At 41.5% G+C, this 17,393-nt stretch overlaps 1 protein-coding gene across 6 annotated transcripts in view; it reads right to left on the bottom strand.

Moving 5' to 3' along the window:
• Nucleotides 1-17,393, bottom strand: part of RAPGEF6 (Rap guanine nucleotide exchange factor 6) — a 133,121-nt gene that overhangs the window by 75,765 nt on the left and 39,963 nt on the right. For all 6 annotated transcript variants that reach the window (XM_040602886.1, XM_040602882.1, XM_040602887.1 and 3 more), the window contains exons 5-6: nt 15,522-15,591; nt 9,752-9,895 (exon numbers count right to left, since the gene is read on the bottom strand). In XM_040602886.1, coding sequence (XP_040458820.1) covers nt 9,752-9,895; nt 15,522-15,591 — 214 coding nt within the window. The remainder of the gene's footprint in view (nt 1-9,751; nt 9,896-15,521; nt 15,592-17,393) is intronic.

Raw genomic sequence — 17,393 nt, 5'->3', positions numbered from 1 at the left:
TAAGGTATCAGCATACCTCTCAAGAAAAAGGTCTCTGATTAAATGACCTTGAAAGTAATACATTAACTCCACAGATGAGGTTAAAAATTATTAAAATGCCACTTCCAATATTTCTTCTGTCATTTTTCTTGAGGTTTAACACCAAACTGGAAGCCTGAAAGCTGGAAGGGAGGAGGGATCCGTGTCCTTCCAAATTTTTAAGTTTCTGTCTAAGCAAGGGTGATTTTGGACAGTCAGCTCTCATCTATTAGTGTCAGGGCATCCAGCTTCAAGAGTGTATGTGACACACATCCTCTCAGACACGACATCTCATGAACATTTTTTTCCCTGGGAACAGACCCGTGTCTGGCGGCACCGCGCTGCTGCTTGTGACAGACCTGCCTGGATTCGGGCATGATCCAGCGCAGGCATCCCGGCTGTCCCTGGGCCAAGGCTGTCCCTGGGCCATAGCCCGAGGCCACTGAACAGGGGAGAAAGGGGTGGGTAAGGCACCGGCAAAAATACCCTCGAGGGGTTTACTAACAGGGTAACGGCAGCACAACGCGCAGATCATCAAGCGTGCCGCGCTGGGGAAGTGCAGCGCAGACCCCAGCACAGCACAGACCCCAGCACTGCAGCCTGGAGATTTCCAAACTTTCTCATTTTCTGGTATGACGCAGCCCTTTATCACCTTTAAAAAAGAGGAAGCCGAGTATGCTACAGGAAATTCCCCCCCCCCCCAGCATCAACTGGGGTCCCTCCTTCCACCAAGAGCAAGACCACAGCGGAGCCCAGTTACCCTCACCCAGTCCAAGAACTGACCTTAACCAAGCAGCGGGTGGGCCAGGTGCCACGCTTACAGCCCAGGCTGGCAAACCACAACTGGTAACCAAACCTTGCAGTAAATAAAATCAAACTCATAAAGACAATACAGGCATTGTAGCTGCGTCACCTTAAACTAAAACCTTAGTCATACAAGAACACAAACACTTCAATACTCAGTGAGAGAAAGCAACTCTGACTTGCAAGAACAAAGTATCAACAAGGAATTAAGCTACAGCCATGGTCCCATTTAGCCAGAGGCTTCATTTAATCAACTGTATCAAGTATTTCATCTGTCAAATATATCCCCATTAAGAAAAAGTTTCCACATATCAAATGTAAAATTACAAATGCTGTTAAATGTCATTAGATAGCAATCAGTTCCATGCCAAAACCAGAGATATTCTTCTAGCTATTCTCTCATACAGATAGTGGTTTTCATGCCAAGTTTTTCAAGGAAAACAGGGCATTCAAATGCTTGCATTATGCACTGACATTTTCTGATGGTGATTTTAACTGAAAATTGCTCAGGATGTTCTCAGCCCCTAAACTGGTCCAGAAGGCTTCGGAAGAACATGACTGAGTTGATGTGAATTTTCATGTTCTAAATTAGAAAACCATTTTAACTCGAATACAAAGTTGAAGGCAACACCATCACAGTCCTTTAAAGAAGACCTTCAGTGTTATGTGACATTCAACCCAGCAACTCAAGCTTACAACTCTTCAGGCTGAAACCACAGTGACCCTTCACACGACTGCTTCTCTCTAAGGCACGATAAACCTAAACCCAAGTGAAAGGTTGAGTTGCCTACAAATGAGAGAGAATACAACCAGGCTGCTACACTTCAGTACAGCATATTGAACAGAAACAGCCCAGATGGAAGACAGGAAATAAGAAAACAGATCCACGCACGCTACCATCTCCCTGCATGCAGGCGACCAGCTTGCCGGCTACTACCCTGTCGGTTTTCTACAAGAAGCCACTCAATATGTCATTTGAAAAGACTGAAACAATAATGCTACAAAGAAGGATTTGACAGAGAACTGCAACTCAAAAACCTTTTACATACGAGTCCCCAAAAAGGCTGAGATGCCCTTCTGGGGTGCAGAGCACTGCTTTTTACCATCAACCACCCAAGTGACACGATGCAATTATGAGCAGTGGGCACAACCCTTCCACATCATTCTCATCTAGTTAGCTTAAGAGGCTGCTCATAAAGAACTAATGACTGTGGAACTGCCACCCCATCCCTTAGGGTCCATCAAAACAGAGATTAACTCTCTGAACATGATACATACAATATTTTCTCAGGCATTTTCCAAGGAACTGAGTTAATTTCTGCCATGGTATAAATTTGTCCATGCAGTTAAAGGAGAATAACTAATTATTGTATGGAAAGGATACCAATAATGACCCAAATTTCCACTTCTTATACGTGTTAATTTGCAAAGTGTCTAGAATTTTTGGATCTTCTTCTACAAGCTGCCACAGAACAACAACAGTACACCCCACCCACAGCACTGTCAGCACCAGCTTAGGTCAAGGTCTGAACAACTCTCCAGTTCAATCTCAGTTAACATAGAGGGGAGATTTCCCTGCAACAGACAGACTGTGCTCAGGATCTGTTTACAACTGTTTCTGGGCTTCCTGGTTAAAGTGATCAGTTGAAAAACACTGGTATGTGTCAACTGCAAGCAATGCAAAAATATCCACAAGTTCTTCTTGAATTATCACACAGACAAGTGCAGCTCTGCTGCTCTGCTGAGCAAGGGGAGGGTAACACAAACCTGCTGCAGGGATGATACCGGGGTCATGGGGCTGTCACTCCAGCATTCACCAGCACCTGGACATGAAGCGGCTGTACAATTAAGTGCTCATCTTATTTGAGACAGAGAGGTTTTTTTTAAAAAAAAAAAGGTCTTTGAGGCAAGAGAAGAGCAGAAAAATATGGCGGGGGGGAGGAGAGAAACTTTCTTTAAAACAGTTGGCAAAATATGTATGTGTTCATGTGGCAAAAATTAGCTGCTTCTTCAGTTGTATGAAAAGGTGAAAGATGGGTAAGTCAGGCCTGTTACTATTATAGCCAGTCCTATTACACAGACCTGATGATTCTATTGGCAACCTCACAGCGTAGCTCTCCCTAACAGCAACTTGGTATCTTGTTCTGGGAGCGAAGCTGGGAGCCTGGCGGAGCAGGAAGATGTCCATTCATCCTGCAGAACAACGCCGCATCCCAACACAGTGCCATCACCCACTGCCACGGGCAATGGGAAGGGCTGTACACTACTGCCAGCAGTGACAGCTGAGTAAATACAGGTGCCCGCTTAAAATATATCCTCCCTAGTTTCAGTTTGATGCAGTTTCATTTGTGCATCACCCTTAAATGCTGTTAAACAGCTGCACATGTCACCTCCTAACGGAGGCAATTTCTGTAATTCACAGTTGAGCTATAATCTGCTTGTCAAGTCTATAAAATCTTCAGGGAAACGCCTGAGTAAGTTTGCAATAACTACAACTACTTTCATTATAGATAAATTGAAGTTTACATGTTGCATATGTAATTTTTAAAAAATAAACTTTTAATCTGAAAAACACAGATTGTAACTGGAGGGCAGTATTTTCAGTGAGTATTTTTTATTTTGTGTACATCCTGTCCCAGTCATTACTCTTTGGAAGCTACAGACGCTCATTAATTGGTTTGGGGAGCACCAGTGGTCTATGGAAATTCCTAGGAAGATTTTCAATGCACAGCACATTTTGAGGATTGGTGTTTTGTTAACAACCATCACAACCAGCAACAGACTTTCAAGGAGTCCTTGACAGTAACACTGCTGACAGACCAAGGAGACAAAAAAAAAAAAAAAAACACAACAAAACCACTAACAATCAATACATACAATAAAATATAAGCGAACGTGCACTTGGCAGTTTCCCCCTTGCTCACAACAGCAGAGGGAAGCGCCCGGGGGCAGCCGCCTCGGCAGACCAGGGCGAGCTCAGACGCCAAGCACGGGCTCCTGTGCCAGGGGCTGTCCCCAGCCCCACTGGTGAAGCAGCATTTAGCCGGGGAACAGGTACCTGGGTGACATCCCTTGGTAACAGAGCTGCCCAACTGCTACCTCGCTGCCATCCCCCAGAGAGCAGCCTAGCAGTCTGACAGGGATCCCGATTCCCAGAGAGCCGGGGGCTGAGCCCCCTCTCCTCGCCAAGGGCCAGGGGCTGTGGCCGGCTCCCTTCAGGCGCTGGCCACAACAGACCTGAACTCATCTGCTCAGGACGTGAACACGCTGCAAACACTGCTGGGTTTTGATCACAGATGCAAGAAAAACACTTAAAAGAGCAGAAATTCAAAAAAGTTGCAAACAAGCGACTGCGCAGCCGGGCTCTTACCAAGTTCCCATCCTGCCCAGACAGCCGGGCCAAGGGAGGGTCCTGCACTGTGGCTCCTCTTGAGCACCTGTGAGCTGGGATCCAACCCAGCCATGCAAAATTTAAGATGGAAATCAGAATAGAGAAAATCCTCGTGTTGTGAAAACACTGTCAGGAAGAAGGAACTTGCGTTACCGCTTTGCATCACACAATGCCTCCAGAAAGCTACCGACAGCATTCATTTCTGTACCCACTTAGTACACAGCAAGACTCATGGGCTTCAGCAAGACCCAAACCTTCTTCTGATTTGTCAGTTAATAAAGCTAAAATTCTGTCAAGCATTTTTTAAGTGTCAAAAAGAGGAAGCATGGACATAAACACATTTAAAAGCAACGAGCTGAAAAGAGACTCCTCCTGCAGCTCAAGAACAAGTGATTTTAGCCACTCACAGATCAGCCACAGCCTCATTAGAGTTAACCGATATCCCAGATAAACAGATGCCAGCGGATATTGCATCCAAGTTTAACAGAAGGCAGCTGGAGGCATGCTGTAAGTCAGTCTCAGCTGGTTTAGACCAATAAAAGGTACCATTTTAGGAAGTTTACCTGGTAGTTAAAAATAGATTATAAAAGATCTATAGTGTTTTATAGCATTTAAAAGGGAAAGGATTAGTGATGGTAAAGAACCTAATGGGTTTGATCCAGTATATTGAAATGTGACTTAACTTCCCACAATTGTGAGATACCCTATGCTAACTCCAGCCTCTGACAGGATTACATTAAGTAATGATCAAAGAACAAGAAACTTGCCACTCAAGCAGTCTTTGGTGACAGACTTCTCTGAAGATAAATGCTCCTACAAGGCTCCAGGAAATTTTTTACATGATGCAAGTATTAAGATACTGTCCATAAAACTTAATATTATAATAAATCTTTTAAACCTCATCATCCTCTTACGAGAGTAAAAAAAAAATTGGCACAAATTTCTTTTTTGTACTCTACAATGAACTAACAATTGAAAACATTCAAAATGTTGTCACAACTCTATAGAAATATGCATTACAACATACATGCACTATTTTTAGAAATATATATAGTCTTCATTTTAAAAATTCAGAACTGTCAAAAATGTATGTAGGTAACAAATCAGAAAAATTTTGCTCAAATAAAAAAAGATTTGCGTTTACAGGTTTGAGGGTGATGCAGAAATTTGTATCAAGTTGTTAAACCTGTTTGAGTTTGATGACTGCAAGAAATGGAAGTGCAAAACTTACTATCTCAGCTTTTATTTTTTAATTGTGAAGATAAATATTTGAACCATTTAATTTCCGACTACTTGATCCAAGATCAAAACAGTAGTTTAACTTTTATTAAGCACCAGAACTACCATTAAACATTTTTTCCTAAAAGTGTTAACATAAGAAAGATACCTGTTCTTAGTCTGGATGTAGTTTTGTAAGCACCTGCTGCATGGTACCAAACATTTGGGACATAGTTGAGCAAAGACAGTCACAATTACTTTTTTCTTTTGTAATTAAGAAACATAGCTGCATGATTTATCAGGTTGAGAACTAGACCAAGAACTAGAAATTACTAAGTATTTATCTCAGATGTGATAATGCCCTGCTGCATGACCGTAGTTCCTGTCTGGATGCTTATCTACGTTACAGCCACTAACATGCACAGAATGCATACCCCCAAAAAGATACATCATCAGGCTAACAAATCAGATTTGAAACAAGAGCAGGTATAATTAATACTAATGGCACATTTCCTTCCAATCCATTAAGTTTGAACTAGAGCTTGCTGCAAATGACCCCAGCTTCACACACAGTGACCACCACCCCCCAAGTCAGGACAGCACTGCAGGGGACCTGCAGGATTCAGACAGTTAAGTGAAAAAATTGAGAAAGGCAACAGAGGCCAGAAATTCCCAGGGATAAAGATCCCATGTAACTACAGGGATGCCCAGAGCCGCCCCAGGTAGACAGCTGGCCACATGTGCTCAGGCTGACACCATGGCCTTTGACTTGAACTTGACCCACAACAGAGCCACCTCCTCCATCACTTTGTGGGCAGCGGTGCTATTTTGTGTCCTGGAAAAGACACATTTGAGAAGCCTTCCTCCAAATACACGTTTATGCTCAGGATCTCACTGGCTAGCTATGCTGTAGAAGGGAAAAAAAAAACCAGTGCCAGCAGCACCTTGACACAGCTACTGCACATCCCTGCAAGTGGAAGCCAGACCTCAGTCTGTTCACCTACCTAAGGAGAGCAAGCCTAGCATTCCTCCTTACATAAGTCTTGCGAGAACAAATTCACGTCATTATGTGCTTTGAAGATATAAACAGAAATATAAACCTGTTCAGTCTGAGTGAGAAGAAAGAACACTGCCAGCATATGTTCACTGTATTTTACTGGAATAAAAAAAAAAAAAAAAAAAAAAAAAAACAACCAACCACAACACACCAAAACCACTCCTGCAGACCCCCCAGCTATAAATACTTATTCCGCAAGAGTCCAGTGCTCTTGTGAAACAACACTGCCCTACGAACCACAAAAATGTAGCAAAGGAGTACAGTACTAGGGCTCTTTTACTTTAGTAAGAGGCATGAAGAGAAAGGAAGGACTTCAAAGATGGTAACAATCATTTAAAATATTACTTATAAGTATCTGCATCCAAATCTGTATTTCATAGCCAGGGATTTCTGCAGCTTGAGCTCCAGGTATAACAAGCAGGAAGCTCCACACTGAGAAGTAGATGCAAGCTCATGTCACAACTTAATGGGTAATGTTTTTATAAAAACAAAGATTAACTTTAATCATAAATACTAATCATAGTGTATTTAATGCGCAGAGATTTACATTTTAAGGAGTTACATAGGTAACTCCCCTTAAAAGCAAACACAAGAAATCTTCTGCATAATCGTGAAAGGAAAAAATTCTGAGCTGGGATAAAGTAACACCAAATTTCAATATCTATAGTATCTAAGTTTTCTTTAGAAAGCAGAAAACTACCCGTACCCGAGACATTAGGCATTTAAAACCTTAAACAGCGTTACGCTGAGGATTCTAACACTGTACCACTGGAGCCCAGCTGAATGCCTTGCAGAGTGCTGGAAAGCATCGAGCCCTCCCCGAGCAAGCAGGGCTCACAAAAGGTCCATCAGGCCCCATTCAGCATCTGTCAACAAGCATTTAGCAAGAGGCTGGAGACTGAAACACAAGTCTTATTCCAGAGAGGAAAACTGCTGGCACGTTTGTAAACAGTTTTCCCACTCTGGCAGAAATGTTGCTGCATGTTCCTGTCAAATGAAAGTTTTGTTCAAAAACCTTCCTCCTTACCCTGCCCATTCTCGCATGGGCCGACACAAAGGATTACACTACAAAGCCTGTTTTTCAAGACCATTGGGAACCAAGAGTCACGTATAAGCAGACTCAAAGTTAAGAGTTAAATCTATGCTCAGAACAAACCATATCTCACAAAAATTCATTATTTTGTCAGATTATAGTGGAATATGGAAAAAAATAGGCACCCATTTCTTATTTACTTGTCAAACAGGCAACTGGTTATCGTGTTTTGATTTCTTAAGTCATCTGTTGAGTTACAAATTACTTTTTTTGCTACACCAAGTACTGTGAGTATGACACTTTCCAATTAGAAGCTTACAGTCTACAAAGCAAGGATTAGTATTTCAATTCAGGCTGCTGAAAAGCCAACAGCTTGCAGATTTTCTGTCGGAAAGGTGGTTGTTTACTTCTTGCCACTTAGCACTCGCTCATCCAGGAAAACACCTAACAGTGTTAACACGACTCTTTTTATATATTCCTAATTAACTGGCATAAAAGCAGATTTAGGAATGTGCTGTTGATTTAAGAATTTTATATCATTTCCCACCAAATGCTGATCAAAATATGTATGCATATTCTGAGGAAGCCACCAGGTTTGCACCAAGAGACATATGTGCAGACACGTGCGCACTCCGTGGCACTGGTAACAAAGAAAAATCCTAGTGAGATCATCATTTGTTGGCTAATCACAGTCCTGTGAGTGTACCACATTGACTCCTTGCATCAGTAACTGACCTCCTCTGAAATCATTCAAGCCACCATGTAACCTCGTCTTTCTTACACCGAAGATGCTGAATCCCTTCTCACGCGCCCCTCCAGGCAAGCTGCACAGGTTGCATCAGCACTGGCTGTTCCTGTGATTCTCTTCCTCTCAGCACTGAAGTCTGTGAATTATTTTCTGTGTGCTTATTCATGGTCACAAACACCAAAGACAGATTTTGCCATACACAGATTGAAATTTAATTCCTAATAAAGCCTTATGCATGACTCCCCAGAGTATGAGGATCCAACATCTCATTTCATCAATAACTAAAGTCAATGACTTACTAATGATAAAATCCAACACACGTGACAGTTCTTGAAATGAGATGGCAGGGCACGTTACACTTCAAATGGCATATTCTCTTCCTGTCACAGCAACGAGCGCTCTTCTGCTTACAAGACAAACACCAAAGTAACCTCTGCTCACAGACATGCTAATGCTGTGCAGAGTCTAAACCCACCACCCCTGATCCAACACTACCAACATGCAGAGAGAGAACAACAGCAGTTTATTCTGAAATAGAGGAAATTTGTACCTAACTGCACACATCAGATATTTTGAAGTGTATCAACTAAAAGAGGCTTTGTATCTTTTGGGGAGATGAAAAAGGAAGATGGGGACAAAAAGGGGAGAAACTGAATTTGGTGTTTTTTTTCTGTGCATGAAGACTACTTAAGGTTTGTGTACCTCAACATTAGCACTGTTGGTTTTTTTAACCTTTACTATTCAAAGCAAATCAAAGTATCCAGAAGAATTAATTCCAATGAAATAATCTGTCTAGATCACATGTATACCCCTGCTACCAAGCAGGAAGTTTGTACGTGAAAAATAATGGTAAAGAGAAACCTTCAAAAAAAGCATTGTGGCCTTGAAACCCTCAGCAGTACGTGCCTTCGCACAGCACAGATTATATAGGCTGTGATGTTATTTCAGAATAGCAAATGAGTTGTCTTTACTCTTCTTGACGCTTGAATTACCAACTATGCTATTTTTAAGCAAGTAAACATGACCAAATATGATAGTATTCATACTGTATTGAACAGCAATCATGACTGACTCAATTTCAAACCATAGTTCAAAATTATTAAGGAAAAAAAGAAAGTCACCAATTCCTACATCTCAACAAGAAAACTCCAGGTAAAACCAACAAAAAGTAACAAAATTCACAAATGAGCACTTGTCTGTCCAGCCAACATGTTAAGATTTATTTGTAGTGCTCAACTGAAAACGCTAAAAAAAAAAAAAAAAAAAAACCACCACACTCTTCTCTAACTAGCGGCTGTATCTTCACTTCCACCTACGATGTTCAAGCCCGAAGCACTGTCCTGCTCCCCAACAAGAAAAAGGCTTTCCCAAAAACGACACGCATGGACTATTTCATTTCACCAGCTTTTCTCAACAAACAAAACGCCAACCAGCCGCACGGACAGCACAATGCCAAGATCGACGGAGGAAGAGCAGACTCACCAACAGGTAACTGCTGGCATCCACGTTGTCAGTGATGGTCTGACGCTCGCCCCTCTGGTTGATCTTCCTAAACCTCCGACGGGACTGCCTGAGCGGGACTTCTCTCTGCAAGATGTTTTCCTCATTGTCTTTGGAGTTCTCCACCTGAAACACATGTTCAGGCTCCTGGTTAAACATCCAGTTCTTCCATATCACCGAAAGCCGATGGAGCCGTATGAAGCTCATGAGGAAGGAACAGACATTAAGTTCAGAGCAGTTAAACGTTTCTCAAGAAAACGGCTGCAGACATTTCAGAGAACCACTGCTGCATGTCTCAGAACTACGTTATTACAATGAGCCGGAAGCCACAGTTTCCTTCCAGGAAGCAGTTTTTTTAAAAAAAGAAAAAAAAAAGAAGAAAAAAAAAAAAGAAAAAAGTAGAAAGGCACACATATCCTCTTAGCAATGTCACTCACCAACAGAAACCCTTCTGCACCCACACATCATACAACACGAGCTACAGACTCTGCTCGTCTCAGGCGTATCTTCAACACAGAAGTTAGCATTTCATTGAGTATTTACAATCTGATAGCGCCACTGAATTATATCCTATTTTTATTGGTGTAATTTTTAGAAGTGTAACTCATTTCTAGTACCAGTCACAGCTAAAAAACTTTAAATATTCCAGCTGTTTATAAATAGCTGCTTCACTTATGTCATACTGACTTCTAATTGCTTCCAGCAGATTATGAAGAAATAACTAGAACTTGATTCATATCTTGATGTTAGATATTATTTGTGACTAAATGTTAAAAATTAGGTAAGTCTATCTCGTCAGTAAAATCCAACATGAAACGTTTTTATTTCACTAGTTACAATTCCTTTTTTCTATAAAAAGCCATCTCATCCTTTCCCATTTCCTTCTGATGTTTTGGAAAAACATCTCCTAGCAGGAAACAGAACAGACATGCATGCAAATAGGCTGCAGCTGGGCCAGGATCTGTACAGGAGTTTCTACTGTCCTCAGCAATTTTATTTCCAGCCCCCATCCCCAGATTTCACCTCCAAATCCTAGACTAAGACTTCAGTATTGGAACAGGAGAAGTACCTCTGGGTGGTCTTATACAGCCCTCACTTCACATACTTGGGGAAGTTATCTCAAAATTAAAATTCAAAAGGTTTAAAGGAATGAAAACCGAAAAGACTTAATAGACAGGAACAAGAAAGTAACCAAAACATCTAAACCATCATAAAAGGAAGATCACATCTACTTTCCACATCATTTTTTCCAAACAGATAAATCTGTCTGAGGTCAGAGGAAAGTACAAGCAGCTGGCCTTGCCCTGTGCCTTATTTTTAATTCCATAGAGAAAAATATACATTGATCACATAGGTTAAAGATACAATAGTTAAAAGAGCAGCGAACCTCTCATCACAGTGCTGTCAAACAAAGAAAGCAGAAAAGCACAGTTCCCCTAGCAAGGGACAACCACACTTCTCACTAGGATTTTACTACCCACTTGTAAAGGCACAGGACAATGAGCAAAGACATCTAGTAGCAGCGTTGCTGTAAGCACAATGGTACAAGGATGCAAAAACATGCAAGGCATGCAAACAGACAAAGAAACTAAAAAAATCCTTTCAAACAGGCTATTTAGAATAAAAAAAAAAAAAAAAAAGCAGTGAGGCACTGGATACAGCCCTTCTTCACCTAGCATAAAATATGGATTTCTAGTTAGCAATAGTGTTGACCTCAAACTGTACAGAAGGTCTCCAGAAGTAAGGAAGTTCAGTTTTTAGCTACTCTATTAAGTAACTAAAATTGTGTTGATTTCTTTTTAATTTTTTGTACATGTGCTGCACTACATGAGCTCCTTCAACAAACGCATTATTTCCATTTTTCCTGTGTTCAGTCTCATAGGATCATAGAAACTAAAACTAGCGCTGAGCTTCTCCAACGGAACAGCCCGACCTGGATGCAGAGGGCCCGCTGATGGCTCTTCCAATACATGACTCTTGTTGTTAAGAAGTCCTAAACTGAATAAGTACTTTTAAGACTAAATTAAAACAAACTCAGTGAAAGACTGAATTCTTTTTCTTCCACAGCTCTAACTGAAAACTAAGAAGTGAGCATAACTATACTATTTGTTAGCAGAAAGGCAAACCAACCAACCGCTAGCAGGAACTTGGAGACGGAGCCCACCTGCTCCCTTCGGCCAACGCCGCAGCTGCCCACGGAACCAGAACAAAAATCAGAAACGCAGGCAAGCCCTCCACACCGCAGAGCTTCCAGTTTAGTACCACCAGCACCATCAGTATTTTGAGTCCAGCTGACCTTCAGATCATTTGTAATTTACAAGAATGTACAGAAACGATGCTCGGCAGGCCAGGGGTAAGGGGATACGCAGGCGAGGGCTCCCCCCCGCCGCCCGTCGCTCAGCTGTGCCTTCACCTGTGACAACTGAAAACGCCTCTTGGCAGAGAGCATGTTCTACTGCCCCGCACCCCCAGGCGGGATGAACACTCCTACAGGGGGTTCAGCATCTCCGCGGCTGGGGCGAGCCGGGCCCCAGGGCAGGCGCAGAGGGGGGACCGCTTCCCCACGCCACGGCAGCACGGGGAGCACCGGGCCGCTCATCTGCCACCTCGGATGGGGACTGCTGCCCCGCAGACTTCTTCACACTACTGCGTTTTCAATAAGTAACAAGAAGTCCAGAGTAGTGTCTTAACTGGCTCATTTCTAATCACGGCTGGTTTATTAACCTTTAATACTGGCAGTAGCAAAATGCTTCCATAGAGTCAGCATCACCCACAGCACTTGCTGCCACGTAAAAATCGAGGAGGATCATAGGACCGTCCTCAATTTCATCTGCAGTCCATGCCAGCAATGAAATATTTTCCACCTCCAAATATCAAACTGCTTTTCTGAAATCTTATGCTTAAACCTGAAGAAGAAAACAAAAGCATCAAGGAACAACAGAAAGGACACTTCAGTACACTGAGATATGCTGCAAATGTGGGCCATTTTCTTAAGTGATAAATGGACCTATTATTAATTCAATAGATTGCTCAGCCTCCAAAAATATGAGCTACAATGCCCATTCACACACTATCTGTTATCCTCATTAACTTAAGTTGACCACATTTTATGGCCTTTAAAATGGGTCAGTTCCCAGAGGATTCCTGCTACAAAACTGATTTACATTCTAAAAAGAAAGAAGGAGAAAAAGAAAAAAGAAAAGTCAGCCAGCATCAGAGAACGATAGTATTCCTTAACTACATTAGAGTAGCTAATCCTTTCAATTGAAGATAAATAATTATTTATTAAACATCATTAGTATTAGAAAATAAAAAATATAGGTAAATTAATAAAAATTAATCAGGAAAATGAAACTCAAGTACACCTGGTATTAGTGCAGATCATTAACCAGGTGCGTGCCACCACACTGCTGCTTTTTTTCCCACCCCATTTGAAGTCCTACCTAGAGAACTGACAGTTAATAGTATCTTTAGCTGCATTTACCGGTAAAACATGAATATGAAAATAATGAAGAAACAAGTTTGCTCTTTTAATTCTCTGATTTTCCTCCAGAAAAATACACTGACATTCCAGAGAAGGATTTAAGATACTTTCAAGTGTCTCTATGCTTTCATTGGCATTGAATTCCAGTTACAGAACATTCAAGAAGTTTAAAATACAGAGGACCGTTGTCCAAGCTGTGCATTTGTCTCCAGGAGCACACAGCAGCATTTGATGTCGCTGACATGGCGTATGTTAATAGTGCGTTCCTCTCAAAAAAACAGCCTCATCACAGTTTGTAGTTCCCCAAGTTATACGCACACAAAACTAGTTTCTTCATTAAATATTTTAACAAGGTCAGTTTCTCTCCAGTAGCCCATGCTCCACAGAAGCTACTCTTCTATTTGCATCTTCAAGTTTTTGGTTTTTTTTGGTTTGTTTTTTTTTTTTTTTGTTTTGTTTTTGTTTTTTTTTTTACAATGGTGCTAAAACCAAAGAAGGATACGGGTATTTCCAAAGAATTTTATATTATCTCATATTTTGCCCATGAAATACATTTCATGTAAGCTTGGAAATGCACTTGCAGTGAGTTAGTCACCAGCCAGCCCTGTACAGAAAGTCACACACTTCCCATACACGCTCCAGTCTGCTCCCGCCGTGCCACCGGCTATGAGGCTCTTGTAGGAAGCAGCACACTGGGGCTGGTGATGTCTGCAGCACCAGCTGTAACAGCTAAGAGCTGTATAACTGGTTTGTTTGTGAAACTGGTCCAAACAGACCAAATTCTTTTCTCTGTTGCATGCTTTAAGGACTACAGAGATTCAAAAGGTCTATATATGATCAGGTATCTGAGCGTTTCTCACTCTGCGCTACAAGGAGCTAGGAGTACCGGGGTGCAAGGCCCAGCTCACGCCAGGCAGCGGACAGGCACACTGCACACCAAACCCTCGGCGGCAGCTATCAGGCAGAAAATGGAAAGCAGCAGCAGCAAACCGGAGAGCTCGAGGCGTTCACGGGCCACGGCTGCACATATCGTCACCCCAGCAGTCCCGTGGCACCCCTCAAGGCACAAACCGCTCCCACAAAACTCCAGCTTTGAGAAGGCACTGGATAACTGGGAATACAGGAATGAACTATTTCACTCCAGAGGACTGAGACAGGCTGCTTGCACTCTGACCTGCATGCGCTTCATGACACGGTAGACTGCAGCTTAAAAGATCTGCGGCAGCAAAGGGCATACTGCGGATACTACAAAAGCCTATGAGCAGAATCAGACCGACACTGCACAGAAGGAATGATACAAAGAATGGCAAGTGTACTCAGCATAGGACACGGCATACACCCATGGCTGTTAGCAACCTGTGAGAAATAGATTTCTCATAGAAGCTGAGTATTCGCATACTCAATGAGTAAGAGGCAACATCCAATATTAGTTTTAATGTTGCCATATCTAGATATAAGGAAGCTAAATCAATAGCAGTTTGGAGATCTAAGCCTGCTTAACAGACATGTGGCTTCTCAGAACAACAAACATCTTTGTTCCAGCTCCATTAGTAACACCTCAAAAGATCAAAGTTGAAAGAGATCTTCCTGTGTTCGCAGCCACATTTTGAGGGTACAAACAGGTGTGCACTACAGGGAAGAGCAAGCCCAACACTTCAACTGCTGGCAGTATGTGTACATTGGCCCGGGAAGGAGTGAGTTACATTCTACAAGCACACACAACTTGCTGGCAAGTGCTCTGAAGAAACAGAAAGAAACCTGGACATGGAAAAGGTCGATGACAACTAAGCTGCAAACCTTATCCTTCAAGCTCGGCTAAGCACTCTTATGTTCCTTCTCCTCTTACCTAAAAGCCTTCCTGCTATGTGGAACTGCAAAGGCTAGGAGTAAGAGGGCCTTTCCTACCAGCCTGACCAGTAAGAAGCAATGAAATAGGGGATGGGGATGTAAATAAAGCATTCAGGATAGAAGTCTATCATTGTCTGACTCGGGAATGCTCAAACTCAGCCATAACTGGTAGGCTTTTGAAACTCAAGTAAGCATAATTTTAGAAAGAATGACCTAATCATCATCATCATTTACCCATCTAGATTAAATTTACATAGCTATTCCTGTTACGATAGTAGCCATAGGTATAATTGAAATCAAGGCAATTTTGCTGCAATTTTATAGAATACATTACAATAAGCTTTCTGCTATAAAACAAGAAAGAATTTGCTGAAACCATCAATAGATTTAAATACATTTGGGAAAAAAAAATTGTCTTACCACAATCATTTCTGAAGGCTCCAATATGATACATTCGCATCCTCGTTTTCCTCCAGACTGCTTGCCGAAACTAGAGTGGGATGGAAAAAAAGCAAACAAAAAAGAATGAGATGAACAGCCTATTACACCTTTTCAGTAATAAAAATAATTGGCAATGGCGCATGTTACAATAACCTTAAAAGCAAAAAAAGACAAATAAAAATTGATGAAAACTACTGCGTGAAAAATTCTAACCAGATAGTACCATTATCATAATTTAATTTACTCAGCAGTTCTCATCACAGTCTGCTATGTAAAGCCTAAACATAAAGAATGTTCTTTTGTAAATTCATTACTACTTGCAGATACTCAAAACCACTCACAATGCATTTCAGTGTTGACAAGAAAACATTAGTAAATTTTAATTAAGCATTAAACGGGCTTTGTAAAAACAAATATACATAAATTCCAAAAACTCTGAAGTACTAGTCTGCATGCAGAATTTTTAATGAGAGTTCCCTCAAGTCTGTATCAGCCCTTCATCCTCCCAGCAAACATGACAGAAAACCTCTTCTCTAAAACTGAGCCCTAACTTGTGACCTGTCTATGTCGCTCCTTGTACCATCACAAGGACCATACCACGGTGACAGCTTCTGTTTAAGAAATACAAAAAACCCACAAATGCAACCACTTGTGATGGGCAGTGTAATACAGCAACTAAGGAAAGAGGCTAAAAGCAACCTGATGTGCTTCAGCTGATCAGCTCTAGAAGCCGACTACGTCCAGGACACCTAAGAAAAGAGGTGACTTGAGGGGAATCAGCTCTGGAGAAGGTACCATGGAAGCAGATCTGAAGGTACTGAATTTACTAGCAAAAAAGAGCCAAGCTAGATAGTGCTTAGGGGGGTGTTACAGACCAATAACCTATTAAATCACTTAATTTGTGACTGTAGTAGCACCTGGAATCAAAAATATCTGGCTTCCCAGATTAGCAAGTTTGTCTTTGCTACAGACCCATTAGCTCAAGTTAGGTACGCTCGACCTACCCCACTCAAACAAGCTCAAGTGAAAGCGATCCCATACAGACATCAAATTAAAAAACCTACTTGATTAACAGCATGATGGCTGGATTAGCAGTTCAGTAGTTGCAGGGGCTGCGTTACAAACTCAGACTGTCAACAGCAATCACATTTCAACACATATCAGCAGGTGAAATAACTGAAGGATCAGTTAACTCAAAGCAGAGATTAAGGTGTGAATTAGAAGGAGGTTAAGACAAGTGCGGAGACAAATCCTGAAAGTGGGTCAGCTCCATCTGTTTCCACTAAGGTTACATTTGGAAAATACATCTGAAGCTTCAGCCACACAAAACATGTGAGTCACATACACTGTCATCTCGACAGCAAATATCCACTAAAACAAGACTGCTTTGTAGAAAACCTTTAAAAGACTCGTGCTTATAAACTATGTGTTAGGGGAACACACAAGAACTTTTGCAGGATATGTGCATTTTCAGGAAAGGAACTTAAGCAACTAAACTCTGAAGTTAAAGTGAAACTTCAGATTATTCCAACAAATAAAATTATCAGTGTAATCTGGTTAGGATAAAGTATTACAGTTAACAGGAGCATGACAGTTTAAACTGTCACGTTTTGATTTTGCTAATGGTTTCCTGAAAAAAAAGATTTTTTATATATATATATATATATATATAAAAATTACGTGATTACCATGGAGTCCTAAACAACAACTGAAATTCTCACCCCATGCTATAGCAGCTCAGAGAAGCTCAAGTTTCACACGGAAAACTGGCATTTTCACACATCTATACTAAGCAACTTATAGCTAGAATTTTCATGCTTGCTTTCATGTTTTTTTCCACACAGCATGTGA

The sequence above is a fragment of the Falco naumanni genome, chromosome 8 (assembly GCF_017639655.2).
Source record: "Falco naumanni isolate bFalNau1 chromosome 8, bFalNau1.pat, whole genome shotgun sequence".
Lineage (NCBI taxonomy): Eukaryota > Metazoa > Chordata > Aves > Falconiformes > Falconidae > Falco > Falco naumanni.
Note: the sequence above shows the minus strand (reverse complement) of the source record. Positions and strands in the feature narration are given on the sequence as shown.